Here is a 20247-nt window from a genome sequence, read left to right on the forward strand (position 1 = left end):
CATACATTCGCTCTCATTCTTTCACCCACCTGTCAATATTAGCACCATGCAAGGAGAAGCAAGTAGTTGCATCTGGTTTAGTGGAATTTCTGAAGTTCATCAGCCCCGAAATGGTAAATCGCAACAGGGAGTCAAGCAAACAGTTGAAGCAGTTGACCAGTCAGCACATTTATTAGCATCGTGCTTTATGACTCTTTTATTAGCCTGTGGTTAATTCATTAGTATCTCGCCAAGACGCCTGCTTTATGCCTCAAACACTTTTCATTTCTTTCAGTTCAAATTACAGAATTTAGATTCCATAACCTGTCAATCTAAATCTCAACTATGTCAGCTACCAACTTTTTTGAACAGCTGCCAGCATTTCTGTATGCAAAAAAAGACTCATATTTGTGTTCTATTTGAGTTGTATTTATTGTTAAGTGTCTACATTGGGAAATATATTGAACTTTAAAGTTAAATACAACTTGGGCGTACTTTCGTGTACCACTACCTCTAGTGGTACTTTGAGGATCACTGGATTACGACATGAAGAATACACTTACTGATGTAATTCTTGTTTTCCATTTGATTGTTTCATCCCTCCATCCACTTTGCAAACTGGAGTGCTGGAGCCTATCCCAGGTGACTTCTCGCAGTAGGCGAGGGACTCCCTGAACTGACAATCACAGGGCACACATAGACGAACAACCATTCGCACTCACACCTTCGGGCAATTTGGAGGAGCCAATCTGCCTACCTTGCATGTGTTTTGGAATGTGGGAGGAAGCCAGGGTACCTGGAGGAAACCCACCAGGCACGGGGAGAACATGCAAACTCCACACAGAAAGGCCGAAGTCGGAATCAAACCCTGCACCAATAAACTGCGAGGCGGACGTGCTAACATTCGTCCAGCGTGCCGCCAATTTGATTCTTTCATTTTTTTTTTTTATATGGCTTCCTATGACAGTGGTAGTTAACAGCATATACGAAATGGTGTTTGAAAAATTGGACAGAAACTACCCTAAGAAAATGGACTTCTCCAGGCCATCCTCTGCCTTTGTATATTCCAGATGAGATTTGAAGTACTGGCTTTTATACTGCGGGCTGTGCCGGACGTACTCCAGGTAGTCCGGCGTGCCAGGACAGATAACGTTATCGGCCAGCAGGATACTCCCTTTCCTCAAGAGGCCGCATTCCTGAGGAAACAGTGTCAAAGTTAGTGCTGTGCGGGGCGGGGCGCTAACGTCAAAACGCCATCAGTAGAAAATAACCTGCCTCCATCAGTTTGGTGTCGAGAAGGTAACGATTCTTCCAGTGGTCCAAAAAAACCAAGTCAAATGTTTTTACTCCAAAATGCGCCTTCAGTTTAGGGATCCATTCACCAGAATCCCCTTCAACTAACTGCACCTGCAGAAAGAAAAAACAGGTGCATCTCTGCCTCAAACTGCTTGTTTATTGAAAAGCAGCAGAAGCTTTTACCTTGTCACCAACACCCGCCCATGCAATGACTTGCCGAGCGATAGCGGCATAGTCGGGATTAAATTCAAGTGTAATGAACTTGGCGTGAGGTGGCAGCAAACTGGCGATACGAACTGCGGAGTAGCCGCAGTAGGTGCCCAGCTCAAGCACACAAGATGGATTGGCCTCGGACACCACAGAGTCAAGAATGCAACCTATGGCAAATATGGGGCGGGGGGCATGAAAATTACTACAATATAAGAGAGCATGTATAGTATTTTTTATTCAGCTATCTAACAAAAGCATCTTTTTTTTTCTCCCCCAAACAATATCTCAGTACCTTTCTCGTTGCCTACGTTCATGGCCCACTCATTGTGGGTGCAGAAGTCATCAATGGCTTTAACCACGCTTCGAGGATCCCCTCTTGTGGCCGTTTTTTGTACTGCAGCAAGGAGCCTCTGAGAGAAAATCAAAACGGTACAGACAGGCACAATGTAACTATGTCCATTTGTTTTGATGTTGTTCAAATATAAATACAGCCAAACCAAATTCTTGAATTGCTAATTTGCACTTTTCAAATGAGCATTTGAATGAAGCAGAAAAAAATGCAACAGTAAAGTATGGTTAGTTAAGGGTCTCCTACTTTTTATTTGCTATTCCAAAATATATGGAAAAAAAATATTAAGTCTTTTATCACCCCCACCACCCCCACTTTGATTCGGTTGTCTTATCTTATAGCCTATAGGCTAAATTATTGTGACTTTTTCAGCTACGTGAGTCTACTTTCACACCAGTTCCGAGTGTGGCTGAGGTCCCACCTGAGGACGTGTGGACTGGGTCAGCTTGTCCAGTACCCATTCCACAATGACATCATGCCAGAAGAGTGCCAGGCCCCCATGATACTGCACAGTGCAGGGGATCACCCATTTATACAGCGAAAACAGTAGAACTGCTCCGCCAGTGCAGCTAGCAACCAACCACCACATCCTGCAACCAAAAAAAAAAAGGTCAGTACTGCTCAATCATACAATACTGTAATCACAAGCTGCATAGAGATAAATAGAAGCTCCCATGTCTCCTTTCACTCTAGGCTCTCCCTTTGTATTGGGCTAATGAGATGGGTGTTTACTATTCAGTGATGCTGTTATCTCTTTCAGTATCTTCCAGGCTGGAAGTTCCAGCCACACACAGTATGATGAATATCATTTAATATCAACTGTAATAAGAAGAGAGTGTTTACAGCCTGTGCTGGTGTATTTTTACCACGCAGGGATAAAATATCAAGTTGGACATACATGAAATGGGGGACAGGAAAAACAAGCAACATCATAAACCCATACGTCCATGCCAAAGCTATTTTTTTAGTGTCGCTATGGTAGGCAACAGCTTAGTTGCACAGAAAAACGACTATGAAAGCCGAGCCACGGTTGAGCTAATGCCTTTTGATTTGCGGTTTGAGTTGCATGGCAACTGGCTGCGGGTTAGGGGGCTGTGTCACAAAAGGCGGACTAACCGGACTTTCACCTTTCCTTGTACAATTCCCATGAGATGCAACTTGACGTAACCATTCAAGTGCATACATGCAGACAGAGAATAAGATGGCTTCAAACATAGACTGTGCATCAGAAAGGAGTTGAAAGTAAATGGCAGAAATCTACAATTTTAGTGCTGTCTTTTTTTTTTCTTTTTTTTTTTCTTACATGCACATGAGTGGTCAGTTTAACGGGGTGTCACGAATCAGTTAATGTGCCACGATGTTGACTAACGCCCGATGAACACAACTCACACCTTTTAAGCCAACAGAAAATCACACTTACGTTTCAGGATGACGCCGTGTGTCGCCTCACTCCTGCACGCAAAACTTGCAAAAGTCAATAACAAGACATGTCGACGTGTGTTTGCGTTCACACTTAACTCCTCCCCTCCCCTCCCTTCTCCTCCAGCCTCCCGTCGCCCCTTCTCTGGGGGCAGCTCCAACGTGACCATGCAAGGAATGCGCCATAGTTCAGCAACCCGCACACAAAATTACATTTAGCTCCTCCTCCTCAGCGCAAACTGATTTATTAGTGAGCGGCGTACTGTACAAAACGTCAGCCAGTTCAAATGTAATTTGTTCTTTAAAAAAATGAAACTAGAAAGTATACCTTTTGGATACATAACAGAAAACAAACTTAAGGGTCATTCTGTCTGAATCCAATGGAACTGCCGTGAATATGCAAATCGCCTGATGGGAAAAGGCACAAAGGCTTTGCACATGATGCCAGCACCAGATTTGTACAATAAAGTCCTCCAAGTCCAATGAATGGGAGAGAAAAAGGCCGCGGCCAAAACAAGGAGGTCAAGTTAGGTTGTTGTGATCCACGGGTGTTTGAGACATTGGGCCGCTGTGGCTCTTTTTTCCGGCTGAAGATGCAACATGGTCAAGAGGAACGAACTGAACCGGGTCGCTTCGTCCTGTGGCCACTCGTACTTGTCCAGCAGAATTTCCAACAAGCTCCACGGCTTCAGCTTTGAGATGCGCCTGAGTTGTCCTGGATGAAGTTGACAACCGAGTCATTAGTTCACGCAGAATCGCGATAAGATTCACCTGGAAAAATTCAAGGGGGGGGTCTCGACTCGAATTTCTAACCTACCCACCCCGAAATTGCATGTGACTGATGGGCAAAGCTGAGATAGTTCAAGTTTGCGTACATTCGGATGTTTTACCTTTTTGGTTGAAGAATCTTTTGGATTTCTTCCCCGAAAGGGCCAACTTGGATGGAAGAGGTCCCAGCAGCTCGATGATGTGTGCAATATGATCTAAAATGACAGCCACAACATTATAATCTATTACTGCTCGATATATGGAATAATAAAGTGTTGTGGTCTTATTATTCTAATCATTATTTCAAAGCTAACAAAGCCGACCTTCTTCACGGGAGAATGCGGTCCCTGACTGGGGGTCAAACAGATAGTCCCCCGTTGCGAGCTCGAAAGCCTAAACAAAACACACATCGGTGGGTGTCTATGACAATATTTATGCGCTGAAGTTGACTGTTGCCCTTCTCACCATGCAGCCAGTGCTCCAAATGTCAGCCGGGGTGCTGTAGTCAGCACCAATCAGGACCTCCACTGAGCGGTATTGACATGTCTGGATGTCCTCAGAAAAGTGTTTGTACTACGGGACCCCATGGATTGCACAACATTTAGTCAGTCAAGAGTTCAGTCATCAATGCCTGGATTGTAATCGGCAATGGTGAGTGTTTTCTCTCCAGATGTTATCAATACCCTCTTACTCATGCTTTCATTTATGGCTTGTTACAATCGATTCAACCAAAACACATAGTATGGAAGCCCTACTACTGCACTTGACTTGACCAAAAATGCTGTATGATACCGCCAATATAATAGATTCTTCTCTGATTGTTCTATCACTCACCACCCAGCAAGCATTGCCCAGGTCAGCAATTTTAACAAGCATCTTGTCCGCGTTATGTGGCAGTAGAAGGTCAAGAGGCCCCTCACAGTCATTGTTTCCTAAGAAGGAAAAAAAGGTCAAGGATGTCACTGATTACACTCACTTGGAGTGTTCCGGTTTTGCTTATCTGGATTCCCACGATTGAACTTTGTCCTTGTGTGTTTGCATTTTCCCCAACTTTGATAAGGTTTGATAACAGACCAATGGTAAAAACAGATGCACCGGGCTCAGGAGTCTCACTCTTATTCTGTGTAAACCAGGGGTGTCAAACTCATTTTTTTCACGGGCTGCATTGTAGTCATAGCTTCTTTCGGAGGGCCATTATGACTGTCAACCCAAATAAATGTATGAGCACTTCATATTATATACAGTAAAAGCTACAAAACAAACAAATCAGATGAGTAAAAACTGGTTAAATATTAAAAAAAAAAAGATGTAAAAGTGAAGACAATCTGCAATTCTAGTAATGACACGAATTTGATGCACAATTTGTCTTCGCGGGCCACATAAAATGATGTGATGGGCCGTATCTTGCCCCTGGGCCTTGACTTTGACACCTGTGGTGTAAACTAACCAGGCCCACCTCACCCACAGGCTTGTTAGTTCCACTTGCAGCGTCTTAGATACAGGTACAGTACACTGCAATGAAAATACGCCTCCTTGTGGCCCTAAACTGGTATAGCACTTGGTAAGGAACACAATAGATTGTGCGTAATCATGCTCTAAATTTTTGTTTGCTCATTTTTTGTTTGTTTATTATTTTTTTAATTCAAATTAAATCCAGTTTGTCAGTTATGTTGGTCATTCTTTATGATTATTCAAGAATTGCAAATACTGACCATGAGGAGAGAGTTGTTTGTCTGGCATCTGGTGTAAAAATAAAGATCTGGATGCAGAAAAGGGGGCATCTTTGGTGATGTCTGGCAACGAAGAGGAGAAGTTTCTGTGACTGAGCTCAGGCGAGTCCAGCCTGTCGGACAAGAGCATGGTCTGTCTCCTTAATGTGACATCAGAGTCCGGGAGCAATGTTTGACAGGTGCCAGACGGAGTTGTAACATCATATAGGCCATCGTGAGGTGGTTTTTGACTTTGGTCGGATGTATTCGCCTTGGCTCGCTGCTTCCTCTCTGTCCACCTCAGGCGTTTTAGATGCGACCTTGAAGCCTTGCTAGACTGCAAAGAGAAGAAGTTGCACGCCAACCTTTTGCATGCAGCCCCCTCCACACACACAATTCAAAGTTCCCCAAAGCACAACATAACACTTACCCAATTCCCAATGTTTTGGAAAACCCCCGTCAACCTTCCCATTAATTTGGACAAACTCTAACGGGGGGGTGAAAAAAAAATTCAAATTGATGACTCATGCAATATATTTTCAGACATATGTAAATGTTAAATAAATGGTTCAATATACACACCTTTTTTTGTTTGGCAGTTGAGCTCTCTGGAGAGGAAAGAAAATAAAACTCATAATGTGAACAATTTTTAAGAAGGTCCACTCGGCAGGACAGTCAACTTTGATGCAGTTTAATGAATACTACACTAATTGTCCTCGAGTTGGATACGATCTATAAACAGGAAACACAAATGGCTGTGAATCCAATATCCTTAGTGTGGACATCTCCAAAGTCCCACACTCCGGTTTTTACTGGCATGTTTTTTAAAAACTTCTAACTTCTCACACAAGAGCCACAAAAAACTCCTTTGTGACTAAATTGAAACATTACTCCCTTTATCGGATTTGAATAAATGCTGTGCGCTGTAAAATCACTAACTCAAACATTTAAAGCCTCATCACTAACTTGGTTCGCTGGTCAATACGGCGGAATCGGGCAGTTGCCACAGTTTGGTGTCAGCTGCCAGTTTCTGTACGTAAACATCGTCCACCCGCAAGAGGATGTTCTCCGGCTTGATGTCTGTGTGTATGATCTTGCACTTTGTGTGCAAGTATTCTAAACCTTGCAGAACCTACAGTAAGGATGATGAAAAGTTAGAGGAATAGAGTATTTATTCAGAAAATCTCAATTTAGTCACCTGTCTGATGATGCTTTTGACACAAGGAAGCGGAAGACCAGTGTAGTTGGATTTGACGATCCACCTCAGGAGTTGGTGGCCCAGCACCTCCAGGACCATGCAGACATCTTGCGAGCAATTAAGGACATCACTTGATATCATAGAGTAGTTTTGTTTCGGGCTAGACGCAGAGTAAGGATACGCTCTCCGTTCACTCCTGAGATCCTGAAATCATCGATGAGGTGCACAATTGTCTGACGTTTAGGATCTCTGGGGTCACTGTCCCTCACCTGATAGCCAAAAATATATTCAACTCGAGCAAATAGCAATTGAAGCATACTGGAACTGAGCTCACTGACACATTTGAGAAGTTTGATCTCATCCATGGCTGTCTCTGTAAACATCGGAGCACTTTTCACCACCTTGAGAGCGACAAAGTGCCTTCTCCTGCATGAGAAGAAACAAAATGTTTGTGCCTTATTGTTAAACTACCTTTAATTCCCAGTTCATTTCCATAAATTCCCATAATGGGAATGTCTACCTCCCATTCTAGATTCCCATGGAATTGTATTTTCTATATATTTACCAAAACATTTCCACTATCCATACTTACACCATATCCCAGCAGAGCCACACCGTGGAAAAGTGACCCCATCCCAACTTTTTGACCACCTGGTATCGGTCCTCAAAAATCTCTCCAACCTCTACAGGATAATAACCACCTGCAACACAAAGTGTCTTGTAAATGAAAACTGAAGGTCTAACCAGGGTGGTCAAGGTTTGGTGCTGGCGTGTTGTCTACCGATCCCATAATCTGACGGGTTCTCCTGTTCGTCATATGATCCCGCAAACTCCGGCGGGCCAGGATGAGCTTCAACTGGATGACAACGTGGAGGAGCTGGACTGGCTGGGGGAATCGATTTCGGACTCCCGGGTGAGGTCGAGGGCTCAGGGGCGGAATGAGCGCTCACGTTTAGTTGTATTTGTCGCTCAGGGGAGGTGGCGGTAACAAGGGCTGATAGAGTGGCAGCATAGGATGTGGACATTTTTAACAGGAGCCTGCTGAGTCCAGATGACAGTGACACTTAGAGCCGTCGAATAAAGTCAAAGTCTGCTTTATTGTCAATTTCTTCAAACGTGGACATGAGGTGCATTCTGAAGATATTTATTCAACCTACTTTACAGTTACACTTTACTGCGTAACCTTATTCATGAATTCATTTACTTTGAAAAGATGCTTTATGTCCTGTTTCTATCTGGTAGACAGAACTATGTCTTAAGGGATTCCACAGGGTTCAATTTTAAGGCCCCTGCTTTTCTCCTTATATTGTCTGCCCCTTGCGCTCCATATTGAGAAAGCAGTAGTTTCTTGAGGTCTTTTTACAACAGTGCACATATGTGTTTATAAATCACTTGAGGTAGCTTGTTTGTGTCACTGGATGAGTCTTTGTAGTGACATTTCCAATGAGCCATGCAGTCAGTGAATGCTCAACATGTATTTTTAGCCAGTCAAATAGCGTCCAAAGTGAAACCAAACTGTTCCAAATGTTGTTAGATTCATTTTTAGTGACTTGTTGTTGTAGGAAAAACAAGATTCAGAATACATTTTTTTTCAACCATATAAAGTGTATCCAATGGTGAGCTAAAAGTGCGAGCCATTTCCCATCCATATACAGACAGCACACCAATGAACAAGTGGCACCAAGGTCACTCATTCCTACTAAATAAATTCAGAAACGTACTTACTTGGTGTCTGATATATTCCGTTATAATCTTCCCGTAATAAGCACGGTGCACAAAGTTAGCCATACACAGTACCTCGGTCTCGTATGCTCTGGCCCTCTCTCTGGTGGGACTGCCAACACTCAGTCCAGGAATAGCCAAGCACTTGACGTGCATGCCGTGTTGCTGCATGGTTGCTGCTACAACAACAGACTGCCCTTGGAAATCTATACTGGAAACAGCATTTTGCGAGGCAAGGCATGTACATGTGCAAATGGCATACACAGTAGTGCAATATGACAGCTGTGTGGGGGGGGGGGAACATTTTAAAGTGCAGTCACAGACTTGATAAGTTGAAGCAGATATACAATAGTCACAATAGAATATTTACATTTATACATGAAAAAAAAGCCAAGAGTTGAACAGGGTAAATTCGCATCTGGATGTGCAAATATATTCAAAGGCACCCGATATTATTGAAATATTTACTTGAATAGTACAGTAATTAACTAATTTTTAATTTAATGATTGACAATAAATGTTATTCTGGAACGTTTATCAGCCAAATACCTCCTGTCCACAAAACCTAGTGACAGCCTTGGATGCCGGTATGAAAGAAAAAGTACCATCCACAAGATGTCGCTCACGCTATCAAAACCACATTTTTTGAGGCGTAAGCCTATTTGCCAAAACCAAACTCTAGAGGCGCTAAAACGCTTTTGAAATTCATTGCCTTCATTGATTCTTTCTTGTTTTATTACAATTTCGGACTTGTTGAACAGGAAATTATTGTAGATTCAAATATATTTACACATTACATTTAGCCCTGATGACTGTTAAGCTGCTATGCCACTTTAACAATAATACACAGACTTGAGAAAAGTCAGAATATTGAGTTGACCTTCACAGAAATTCGTGTTACGTGACTCATCCTGTGATGCAAAACTATTGATTGCAACATGAAACTTTATTGTAGTAGAATGAATGCACAATTTCATACATACGGGTACATACAGTATAGGGAAGGCCTATTGAGCCTGATTTCATAGACCTGCTAATAAAAGGGGGTGGAACAGTGGTATTTAAATATATATTTTTAAAAAGAGACTTGAACATTAGCAAGTCTGCGGAATATGATGCTTCTAACACATGAATTCCCACACTGACGGATGAGAACACGCTACAGTAGGTTGCTACAAAGTGGTCAAGTTTATGAATATACTATCAGTCAATTTTGCTCTTGAGCTAAATTCATAGCATTTTTCTCAACTCTAAGAAAAATAAATTTCAAGTCCCAGTGCACAGACATTTGGTCTTTTCAGAAAACTGTATAGCTGTGTACAGTAGAACATTAAATCAACATGGTGCGACATTTTTTTTTTTTTTTTTACCAGAGTAGGAAATATTATCAACATACAGTATCAAACAAAAAAATTACATTCAAATGAGTCCATAGATCATAAATGGCAACTAAGTAATTACGCCCAAAAATATGCTTGGTTCTGTTTACATCAAATTAATTACAAGATTATCTGATACTCACATTTTCTGAGGTTTATGTGGCAGAATGATCAAAAGACTAAGAAATACATGTAATGGAATATAATCCGATTTCTTTTGTTTTCAGACAACAACAAGAGGTGATGTAAAATAACAAGTCAAAATGCTAAATCATTGCATATACAAATCTGCAGAGATGAACTCGCAAAACATTTTCTGGCGTGAGACCTGCTCACTCAGTCACTCTGAACAACAGCAGCCCTATTCTCTTCATGCCACCAGACTCACTTGTTTTTCTTCACAGAGAATCAAATTGATTAAACGTGGAAGCGGGGTTGGTTACATGTGGTTAGTTTAAAAAAAATAAAAATAAAAATCTTATTGTTAGTAAGGGAGTAAAACATCTTGTAAGTTCTCAACGCAATCCATCCCACACTATTTACAGACAGGCTGATGATGACTGTCAACATTGCAGCCCGACATCTCTCATGGTAGCAAATCAAAGGGAATTTAAGGCTTAAGATGTTCATAAAGTGCGCTGTATGACAGCCACATCCCCTTTAAACTGAAGAAAGCAACGCACGTTCTTGTCATACAGTACAAATGCTACTGTAGTACAGTAGATCTCACAACAGCCCTCAGCTTTGTTTGAAAATACATCTATGACATTGTTCCAAATTCCCCACATTTTAGTGACATCGTGAACTGCTTGACTCGATTCAATTCATAGAGGCTAAATTACAAGCGGTACGGGTCAGTAGAAATTTTGCTCTATTAAAAACATGGAGGCACTCCCATCTGCTACTTTCTTCAACTTTTGGGTATCAACATTGACAAATTGGAATGGTTGTAGAATTAATTACAGATGAAGATTGAGGTTTTTTTTTTATATTATCCACAAACACATGTTCACTGGCATGTTATAATACTTGTATATTGAGCAATATATTATCTCTTCAATATAACTTTTTTCGAACTCGGGAGATACAAAATAGTGATTTCAACGTATAGAAAAAAAATGAATATCTTGGGAGACTTCTCTGTGTTATTATTGAGGAAATTGTGAAGGTACCATGAAGTAGTGCAGCTTGACCATATTAGTAAACGCTCACCTCCTTTGGGAGTTCTGGGTTCAGCGACATCAGGCTTGACAAAGCTTCTCACACCGTACTGCTGCTGTCGTTTGTTAGTCGTTTTTCTGCTGAGGTTGCCATGTTTTGTTTCCCTGTTGAACTCACATTGTAGCAAGTGGTCTGTACTTGGAGTCAATGCTTGGTATTTTGCATGTGTGTGTGCACGTGTGTGTGTGTGTGTGTGTGTGTTCCATTGCCTCAGACAAGGGTGCCCGGGTCTGCGTTGGGCTCCTTCGGGGCCCCTTCTTGTGTCTGTGAGTGAGGAGTCTCCTGATAGAGGGACAGCTCCATTGACCTGTTGGGGAGGCAACACGCATCAAAACTCCACACAAAGTAGGCAGGAACGTGCTGGATCTGGATGCTGTTTTGTTTTGTGAAAAAGATGTCTCCTCCGGCGAAGCGTAGGAGACATCAATCACAGCAGATGGATCGACCACGCGAGAGTAATGCAAGCCGCAAACTGATAGTGCAAAGACAGCAATACTGACCTGCCATGCAGCGGGTGCCCATGAAAGCTGGCTGACTGGGACATTTGAGGCCTGTGGGGGTTACTCGCTTCACCTTGAGCAGACTGGGCCGGGATTGCTAGAGGGTGGGGGTGTGACAGTCGTGAAACGCCTGCTTCGTGGCTCTTAGGGGGATATCCAAGGGCGTTACGAAGGTACCAGTCTCGGAGGCCTTCCAGAGCCAAGGCTTTGTGGAGGCTTCTCGTTGAGTCCTCGGGGGTCGGGAGGGAGAATTGCGGGGCTCTTCGACTGAAAGCAGGCCCGGAGAGTTCCGTCTGGTAGGGGAGGAGGTTGGGGATGGAGGACGTGGTGGTACCGGCGGCAGGAAGGTGTGACAACAGGATGGCATCCTGAGCGTTTTGCTGCAAGGGGATAAAGGGTCCACAAGATTTGGTTCTGGTGACCTTGACCCTGCGCATGTCAGCTTGAGACCCTCGACCAACCACGGGGCTGTAAGGAGGCGCGGCGCTCGGGAGGTGCACCTGAGAATGGGAGAAACCGTTTGCATGGGGAGTAACTCCTCCAGTGGAGGAACAGTGAGAGGGTAAGTCCTGCCAGATCCTGCCTGTGGACTGGAAGAGGTTGTGTTGCACTTGCATCCTTTGCTGCTTTCCCCAGATGTAGTCCATCAGCAGCTCATTGTAGCCCACCCCCCTGGCCCCCATGGACAGGCGCATTTTGGCCTGCTCCCCAGATCCGTCCACGTGTTTTTCGGGGCTGCTCAAGTGAATGTGCCGTAGTTTCCCATCCGTCAGCGTTTCCGAACTCTTGTAGGGCCCTCCTTTAGGGTGCATCCCATTTCTGGGCGCCGGGTCGTCCGGAAGGCTGGACCGATCCAGAAGGGCCTCCGAGCTGTTACTGCGTCTGGCTCTGGAGTTGTAAAGGCCGCTTCTACGGTCCGAGGAGGAGCCCTCCTGGGCGAGTGGGATCATATAGGGCACATCTGGACTGCCGGACCACTGCTTCGACCCGTTGCTCCCCGACACCTCGGACCTAAAATAATGAAGGTTGACGTAAAGCTGAGAGCTTTTTAAATCCTCCAAATGACTTTAAGAAACTTTGACGCCAGAAAGTCTTTGTATTTACGCATTCAATAGAAGTACGATTCTTTTATTTACATTTCTACATCTCCATGTGAATATGACTTGTAAATGTTGCCCCCATTGTTTAACCCTCAGTTGTTAAATTTCTATAGACTTGGCGGCAGACTTCCTAAAAGACAAAAAAAAACCCCGCTGGTGACGAAATGCTCGCTCCTCCTGAACCTGGAGGAAAAACATTACCTGACATGAACACTGATTGGTGCCGTTCGGGCCAAAAGTGGCGTCGCTGGAACACTTCTGCCTTCAACATTAGATGCACTTCTTGGTAAAGAGTGAGTTGGACTGTGGAAGATACAATCAAAAAGAAGCCATGAGTTGTAGAGAATGGACTAAATTTAAATAAGGGGAAATAAACTGAAGTTAGGAGTTTACAAACACACATGAAGCAAAAGGTACCTGACAGAGCTTGTGACAGAATTGCGCCGTGTTCTCATTTCATAGTAAATCTCTACTGGAGAAAGTTTCCTGCTGATCCTGTGGTCGGGGCTGCCGACAGTGAGCCGAGGCTGGGACAAAGAGCGCTGATCGGCAGCCACGCCGGGAGACGACTCTTGGGAGAGAAAATACAAAGAAGGGCGGATCAAATCAAGGTGGTGCGCATTCGAATTTCAACCTGTGAATTCGATTTGAAAATTGAGACCATACCATTGTCATGTGACGTTGAATCGGACATGGAGCTTGCGCTCTCTGACATGACACCGTCCTCTGGAAGTCAAAGCATACCAACGTAAACCTTAGCCAAAACCTCATCTGAACTGAATTTGAATGTATAAATAAAGCTTTTATTGTATTTTGTTTCGAGAACGCATTACCTACCTGTGTGACATCCCCGATGGACCGTCCTCTTGCTATTTGGGATGTTTCTGTCCGACTCTGTGTGTCTGTACAGAGCACCGGTGAAGATGGCTTTCACCTGCCTTCTTTGGGCCGCTTCATCTTGCAGCTGGAGCATAATCACTTGCGTTAGGACTGGAGTACAAACGGCAAAGCTGTTGACTTACATCTGTCCTGGGAGGCGGGCCAGTTCTGCGTTGCACCGTTGGGGGTTTCTCCCCTGTCTCCAGGGGGAACGCCTGTGGCAACTTCCCAGTCAGCTCCTGCGGAGGAAATCAATTAGCTGAAATCCCTCTCACTGGCCTACAAGGTCCGAAGATTTTCTAAAAGGACACCACTTAAGAGATTACTTGAAGTTGCTATAAAAGGGTCCTTTTAATGCTTCAGGGCTCTGAGCAGTTATGGCTTAACTGACGTTTTGGCCATAAATTACACCTACGACGATAACAGTGAGCGGCGTCGAAACTTCTAATTAGCGTGACACGAAAGGAAGTCAAAATGGAGTGCGGTGAGTCACTCTAAACACACGGATGTGTTAAAAGGCTGTGAAAAAACAGCCGAGGGCATTATGTGGAGACAGCTTTCGATGACGGGATATGATATCTACGCTTAATAATTTGGAGGGAGATTGTGATGATGCATCGGTCTGGGTTGCTCCGTTGTCTGTCCCCATTTTTGCGTTATTACACTGATACAATGTGCAAATATTAACGACACACTGTTCCTCCTAAAGTGAAGGTCAAATGTCTCCAAAATGTTATACGCATGAATTTATTTCACCGAGCATTGTTTGAGAAGAAATGCTTGCAACTTTTTGAGTTGCTGTGTATAATAGTTCTCATTAAATCTCAAAGGCGTTGTGTGTTTTCAAGCTGGACTTTGCACTCACCGCTTCCTGGAAACAAACAAGTTTGAGCTCCTCCACGCGAGTGCTCAGCAGAGCCTCCAGGGCCTGCTTCCTCTCTTGCAGAACCGCAACCCGCTCAGCCTGCAGCTTGCCATCGTGGCACACTTGAACATCTACGCAACACATTGCGCATCATCAAGCTTGAGAAAGTCCCAATCATTATTAAAGTCATCATGTCAGGTTGGATTTACACTTTTACAATAGGTGGATGTACGTATATTGGGGTTGTCTGCTGCCAGTCACACACAAAGAGTGTGACAGCTGCGTGAACAAAAGGCCTTCACACTTGCAGATGTTGTTCCAGTTGGTGGTTCCACTGAGACAAGCACTTTTGTTTTCACTCAGTTGGACTGTTCGAAAAAACACTGGCTGAAAAATTCCTCCAGGCCTTTGTGGACTTGCCTAGACATGAAGGTGTGCGCATTTTACGCCAAAGTCTGCGGGGACTCTTTGCAAGTCATTACTCACCCGGAGCGCCCACCAAACCCATGGATGTAATCAGATGGCCTTTGACCTCCATGTGATTTAATTGCGGGGTCTTGACAATTCACGCTCCCGGCCACAGCCTCACCTGATGATGAGAAAAGCAGGTTGCAATTCGACATGCAGCTGAAGTCCAGATGTGAGCTGATTTTGCCCACTGACCTTGTTGGGTCAGCCATGCGCTGCCCTGAGGTGTCGAGTCACTGGTCAGCGGGGGATGGTTTTCGGGTCCCCTCGTTCAAACGGAGCATCGGGAGACAGCGATTCTGATTTGGAGCTTACGACAGAACCCTTCGAAAGATGTGGAAGAAATTTGGATTTGAAATCAAGCTAATGTGACTGTCTTGCTATGCTGCAATATTTGTCCCACTTAAACAAGCACACAGAATCTGAATCAGCAAATCTACTCATCTGACACTTAACATAATGCCCCATTACCTAAAAATGAATCACCAGCCTTGGTTTGAAGCTTAAGAAATTTTAAAAAGGCAAAGTTCTCGTGGCTCGAGGCACAGTATGAAAGTAGGAGTCTAAAATTACCACAGTGAATTCATTAACAAGCCATTAATTTGCAAAGAGGATGTGAAATGGGAGAAGTATGGTTAATAATGTATTCAGACAAATCCCATTGTGTGTGATGTGCAAAAATAGTAAATGCCACAAGTGTTCAGTGATGCTACCGTGACAGAGAAACAAAAACTCGCTTTAAACGGGGTTTAGTTCACTAGCGGTCGACTCAACCGAAATCACTTTTCATTACAAATGTGCTTGATTTGGCACAAACTGATGACTAACATGTCCTCCCATAGCAGAGGTTTATTCCCATCAAAGGCTAAAAGACCTCCAAAAATAGTCTCAGTTCTTTTTCTGCCAAAATCCACTCCCTCAACAATCTTCGCAAATCACAACCAGAAAGAAAGAGGCATCCCGCTGTCTGCTCGTCAGCCGAATAAATCATGAAATGCTTTCGTCAGTTAGCGAATCGGGATGGCAAGCCTTGAGGGCTGAATCAAAATCACCCCCCCCCCCTTTAACGTTGCTCCCATCAGCATGACATCTTTTAAGGCGAAACGTCTATCTGCTGAAAGAAGCGAGCTCGACCCGCTTTTTGAGTTAAGCGAGATGTCGTGTTTTGTTCCCCTGCTTCAAACAACAGTGAGTGAAGTGTGCTTTGTGTGCACACATAGTTGAAATACTTTGCACCGGCTCCTGTCCGGGGACCTGAGCTCGTAACTGTTGTGTGCTTTTGTCTCGTACATGTAAAAAGCAACAAACTCCCTGAGAAGACAGAATTGACCATTTGGTAGAGATCATCTTCTTGGATGGTTGCCAAATGGTGTTGATGAGACTTCTTTTTTTTTTTTTATGTCTGCTTAGTCTGGAAACCAAAACATTTTCATACGACATCGCGAGGTACAACACTGCACTCCATTTTTAGAAAAGTTCAGCTCAGCAGCATTAAACTTCAAGCTTTCACGTGAATTAAACCGAAATTGTTGAGCTCCTCGGCTTGTCCAAATGGTTGTAAAACACCAAATGGATTGTAATGACCGTCCCGTAACACACCTGTTACAATGAATCTACCGAAGCACCAAAACGTCGAAGGCAAGAATCATTCAAATCCATGATGTGTTCTTTTTTTTGTTAGATTGTGTGAAATCAAATATGCATTCCAAATTGCTGTCCCACAAAAACAAAAAGCAACAAGAACTGCCACGGGATCAGACAAACGCACCTGAGGATGTACAGCGCAAAATCTTGAAACATCTGGTGTGCAGATGCACGCGAAGATACAGGTAGAAAAAAAAAACACGGGACTGCATCGCATTCCTCGGAGCAGCCTGCGGGAGTGCCGGCAGGAGGGATCAGATAAACTGGGAGCTGCATCAAAGGGAAGATGGAGAGCCATATGAACAGCGCAGATATGAATGCGAGGCGATTATGGAACACGTGTTTTGTTTTGCATGGACTGGGCTGGGTGGGAGGGGGGTTGGGCAGGGGCTACGTTGGTTAAAACATGAGCTGTGCGACGCCAGCGAGCTTCCTCTGTGCCGCTCGCATCACACGAATGCAAATCAACAAGGAGTTTAACATTCAAGTCTGCCGGGCCAAACGCCGAGGCCCACGACGTAGCTTCAAATCCGACAACGTTCAGATGTTCTCCTTTTTTCTCTGCTTCTCACTGCTGAGACCGCAACACTCTGTGGAAAGCTAAGTTACAACTGAGAAAAAAAAATCTCTCTAGCCATGATCACAATGCTTTTGAAAAAAAAAATGTGTTTCTCTAATCTTTTGGTCAAAAATCAAGTGGTTAGATGCATTTGAGGAAGCTACGCCACCTGGACAAAAGGCGGAGCCACTTTCAAGCGGCGCCCGGAGTGAAACAATCAGGAAGATGCGCTCTCCTTGTCATTATGGCCGGCAAGTTTCAAAATGGTTTACTCGAATTAGTGTGATGTGAAAGGGCCTTGACCTCAACTGCATCAAACCACAAAAGAGACAGTGAGTCAGTGACCTCGCTTTCCGGATGACTGGACAAAAGATAACAAACACACTTGTGCTTTGGTCAAAATAATCTTTATCATCTGTGCATCTGCTGTTGGGACTCACAACGTGCTTGTTCGCTGATTGTTAGCGCTGAGCGACAATAGCCACAGGTGAGGTCGGCCATGTTGACACAGCTGCTGCTGTTGTGAACATACACACAGTAAGCGGACAAGGTTACAAATATACGTTCCCACTCAGACGAGGGAACTTCTCCTTCTTGTCCAACTGTCTCAGGCTACAGATGTGACCAGTCATGATAACGTGTCCCGACCGTGGCCCCGTCCGTATCCTCTCCAGCGGGCCTCATATATTTGATAAGCAGAAGACATGTGACTTCTGTCTGCACGTGCATGCGACTCAGTTGCAAGTCCAACAGAACTGTGTTCCGGTGTTTGTCGTCAAAGGTTTGAAAACCATCCATCAATGTATTTTTCTGTACTGCTTCTCATGTTCAGGGTTGCTGGAGTCTCCCAGATGACGCCCAGTAGAAGGCAGAACACACTAAGAACTATTCACACTCCGATTCACACCATCACCGAGTGAGAATTGAACCTCCACTTGCCTGCACAGAAGTGGTGAAGCACTTCACCATCAGTGACAGAAACAAGACTAGCTTCAGCGTTCCATTTCCTTGAAATACTGATTCATTACATATTTATCAGCATAAAGCAGGGCAGCTTAGCTTCGACTGACCGACTCCAATAAAGGTGATTTCTCATCTCTGGCCTTGACACTCACCTTTGCACATTTGACACAATTGCTAGGAGTGAAATGAATCGAGATGGCTATCCACCTGGATTCTGCTAAGCCAAGGTGGGGGGAGTAATAAGGAAAGGAATGTGGCTCAAACGTCGGAGGGGATTATTTCGATACATTTTCCCTTTGCTCTCAAACACCTCGACCCAAACCGGTGTGTAGTCCACATTTTTATGTTCTACTGTGCCTGTGATCTACTTTGTTGATGTAAGACTTCAAAACCGCACACGGTGTAGTCGCAGCCATCTGCGAGCGCTAATCATATTAGCAAGAATTTTGATCTAATTCAGGAAGAAATGTGTCACCCACATTCACAAATGTAGATGCGCCCTGAGACCTGATTCCTTGTACTCACAAGGCTTATCTTCTTAAATCCGAGCTTGGGAAAGAAAAAAAAAAGGCCTAGAAGCTTCCACCCAGACCAGATTTTGGAATGTTTTCACTCAGTGTCTTAAGGGCAAAATAAAGACTCATGTCCTGAACTCAACTGCAAAATGTAGAGTGATCTGGGTCAGCATCCACTCCCCTGTGATGTTTGATAGAAACACACAAAGTGGTGTAAGAGGGAGTGGCTCATTGCGAAGCAGATGGGTGGACATGAGACCAGAGAAGAAAAACAAACACAGCAGCATGTGTTAAGGAGATCAGGATGAAAGGCTGCAATAAATCAAATAAAGCATGTCTCTTTGGGAAAGGTGTAACATCCCATTAGGTAAATACAACAACAGCCGACACAACAGTCATTACTTTCCAGAAGGGTTGTTTTGCAAACACTGCAAGAGGGACACTCGCAGAGAATCCCCCTGCAGGCATCGACTGACCCTCACAGTCTTGTTTTTTTCCAGACATCCTTGTTGAGGAATCTCTTAATGATAGGCCTTCACACTCATGCATGTGAGAAAGCAGCAATAGCATCCATAAAAACGCAGAAACATGCCCGTCTGTCTGTATTTCGCTCCATAACAACTCAGCAACAGGGGGAAGCATGACACGCATTTCTTCTCCTGTGAGCCTGCACGCGTTAATTCATTTAGATGTGCTTGCAATCCACGACATGTGTTGCCCAAAATGACCCACTCACTCATGCAAACATTCACAGCGGCCATGTGTTCAAAGCAAAGCATTGGTGAAAATAACATTTGGGTTCTTTTTTTTTTTTTTATCATTCACATACATTGCATTTAAAGTGGCGTCTCGGACGTGTGAGGCAGAATCCACGGACGTGCATCTGCATAGCCGCAGACGGCAGTATCACACACACACACGATTAATAAAATTAAAAAAAAAAACACCTTCATATACTGCGACTCTCAATGATGGAGACAATATTTTTGCATTTATTGATCTTATCTTTATGTTAAATTAGTGTTACACTTTGAAGAAGAAACACGTCTTACCGGAGAGCATGACCGATGCCTTGGGAGGACTCCGTGGTTCTCAAGCCGGGAACGAGAATCATTGCTGACGGACACGACATCCTCTTCTTTCTCCCACAAGCGAAGAATCTTTAACGGCACGCACCACGCGTCCGAACCGGCTCGTTCATGGTAGCTCCGCGTCCAAATTGTGATTCCCGCGAGCAGTTTAACGACCGACACCTCTAGGACCCGAACGCCAGTACAGAGCGGTCCGCATCCCAGCTGAGCTGAACCGACTGACTGGAGCAACCTCCGGAAACAAGAGCGCTAAACCCCGCCCACATGCAGCACGCCCCCGATGGAATCCAAACGAGTACCCCTGGCTGCTTCTTTCTTCAAAATTAACCAAATTAAAATAAAACTAAATAAACGATTAAATGAATAAAAATTGTGTCGAAAATCCACGCCGGTGCTTGTTGCTGGCATTTCGC

The 20247-nt window shown here is 44.1% G+C and overlaps 3 protein-coding genes across 6 annotated transcripts; all 3 read right to left on the bottom strand.

Moving 5' to 3' along the window:
* Nucleotides 1–386: 386 nt before the first annotated feature.
* comtb (catechol-O-methyltransferase b) lies at nt 387–3367 on the bottom strand. The gene is made up of 6 exons (XM_037251768.1): nt 3255–3367; nt 2256–2424; nt 1778–1895; nt 1459–1652; nt 1255–1386; nt 387–1175 (listed from the first exon to the last, which is right to left on the bottom strand). The coding sequence occupies exons 2-6, from the start codon at nt 2421–2423 to the stop codon at nt 996–998; spliced, it is 792 nt and encodes a 263-aa protein (XP_037107663.1). The 5' UTR covers nt 2424; nt 3255–3367; the 3' UTR covers nt 387–995.
* A 95-nt stretch (nt 3368–3462) lies between these two features.
* LOC119123009 (SRSF protein kinase 2-like) lies at nt 3463–8857 on the bottom strand. 4 transcript variants are annotated; one of them, XM_037251765.1, is made up of 15 exons: nt 8654–8857; nt 7710–7966; nt 7521–7629; nt 7267–7354; nt 7110–7197; nt 6929–7035; nt 6697–6862; nt 6313–6338; nt 6161–6217; nt 5734–6067; nt 4856–4953; nt 4487–4594; nt 4345–4414; nt 4144–4236; nt 3463–3968 (listed from the first exon to the last, which is right to left on the bottom strand). In XM_037251765.1, exons 2-15 carry the CDS (start codon nt 7951–7953, stop codon nt 3781–3783), a joined length of 1776 nt encoding a protein of 591 aa, XP_037107660.1. In that variant the 5' UTR covers nt 7954–7966; nt 8654–8857; the 3' UTR covers nt 3463–3780. The 4 variants fall into 4 exon arrangements, with proteins under 4 accessions (XP_037107660.1, XP_037107659.1, XP_037107662.1 ...); XM_037251764.1 differs by having other exon boundaries at nt 7710–7969; XM_037251767.1 differs by having other exon boundaries at nt 8726–8849.
* A 720-nt stretch (nt 8858–9577) lies between these two features.
* ccdc120 (coiled-coil domain containing 120) lies at nt 9578–20056 on the bottom strand. Its single transcript, XM_037251763.1, has 11 exons — nt 19796–20056; nt 15258–15386; nt 15081–15183; nt 14595–14725; nt 13873–13968; nt 13688–13814; nt 13517–13576; nt 13268–13421; nt 13052–13153; nt 11751–12761; nt 9578–11557 (listed from the first exon to the last, which is right to left on the bottom strand). Exons 3-11 carry the CDS (start codon nt 15130–15132, stop codon nt 11461–11463), a joined length of 1830 nt encoding a protein of 609 aa, XP_037107658.1. The 5' UTR covers nt 15133–15183; nt 15258–15386; nt 19796–20056; the 3' UTR covers nt 9578–11460.
* Nucleotides 20057–20247: the final 191 nt, after the last annotated feature.

This window comes from Syngnathus acus, chromosome 5 (assembly GCF_901709675.1).
Source record: "Syngnathus acus chromosome 5, fSynAcu1.2, whole genome shotgun sequence".
Taxonomy (NCBI): domain Eukaryota; kingdom Metazoa; phylum Chordata; class Actinopteri; order Syngnathiformes; family Syngnathidae; genus Syngnathus; species Syngnathus acus.

Bases quoted from the DNA above. Each gene is read 5' to 3' on its own strand.
- comtb (XM_037251768.1), bottom strand. From the start codon at position 2,423: ATGTGGTGGTTGGTTGCTAGCTGCACTGGCGGAGCAGTTCTACTGTTT. The intron at 1,387-1,458 runs GTAAAAGCTTCT...TTCTTTCTGCAG, and splicing joins GGGCGGGTGTTGGTGACAAG to GTGCAGTTAGTTGAAGGGGA. The intron at 1,176-1,254 runs GCAGGTTATTTT...CTGTTTCCTCAG, and splicing joins TCGACACCAAACTGATGGAG to GAATGCGGCCTCTTGAGGAA.
- LOC119123009 (XM_037251765.1), bottom strand. From the start codon at position 7,953: ATGTCCACATCCTATGCTGCCACTCTATCAGCCCTTGTTACCGCCACC. The intron at 7,630-7,709 runs GTAGACAACACG...TTTGTGTTGCAG, and splicing joins CCCGTCAGATTATGGGATCG to GTGGTTATTATCCTGTAGAG. The intron at 6,068-6,160 runs GTAAGTGTTATG...TTCTCTTTGCAG, and splicing joins TCCAAAACATTGGGAATTGG to TCTAGCAAGGCTTCAAGGTC.
- ccdc120 (XM_037251763.1), bottom strand. From the start codon at position 15,132: ATGGAGGTCAAAGGCCATCTGATTACATCCATGGGTTTGGTGGGCGCT. The intron at 13,577-13,687 runs GTAGGTAATGCG...TTTGACTTCCAG, and splicing joins CCATCGGGGATGTCACACAG to AGGACGGTGTCATGTCAGAG. The intron at 12,762-13,051 runs GTAATGTTTTTC...TCATTATTTTAG, and splicing joins CCAATCAGTGTTCATGTCAG to GTCCGAGGTGTCGGGGAGCA.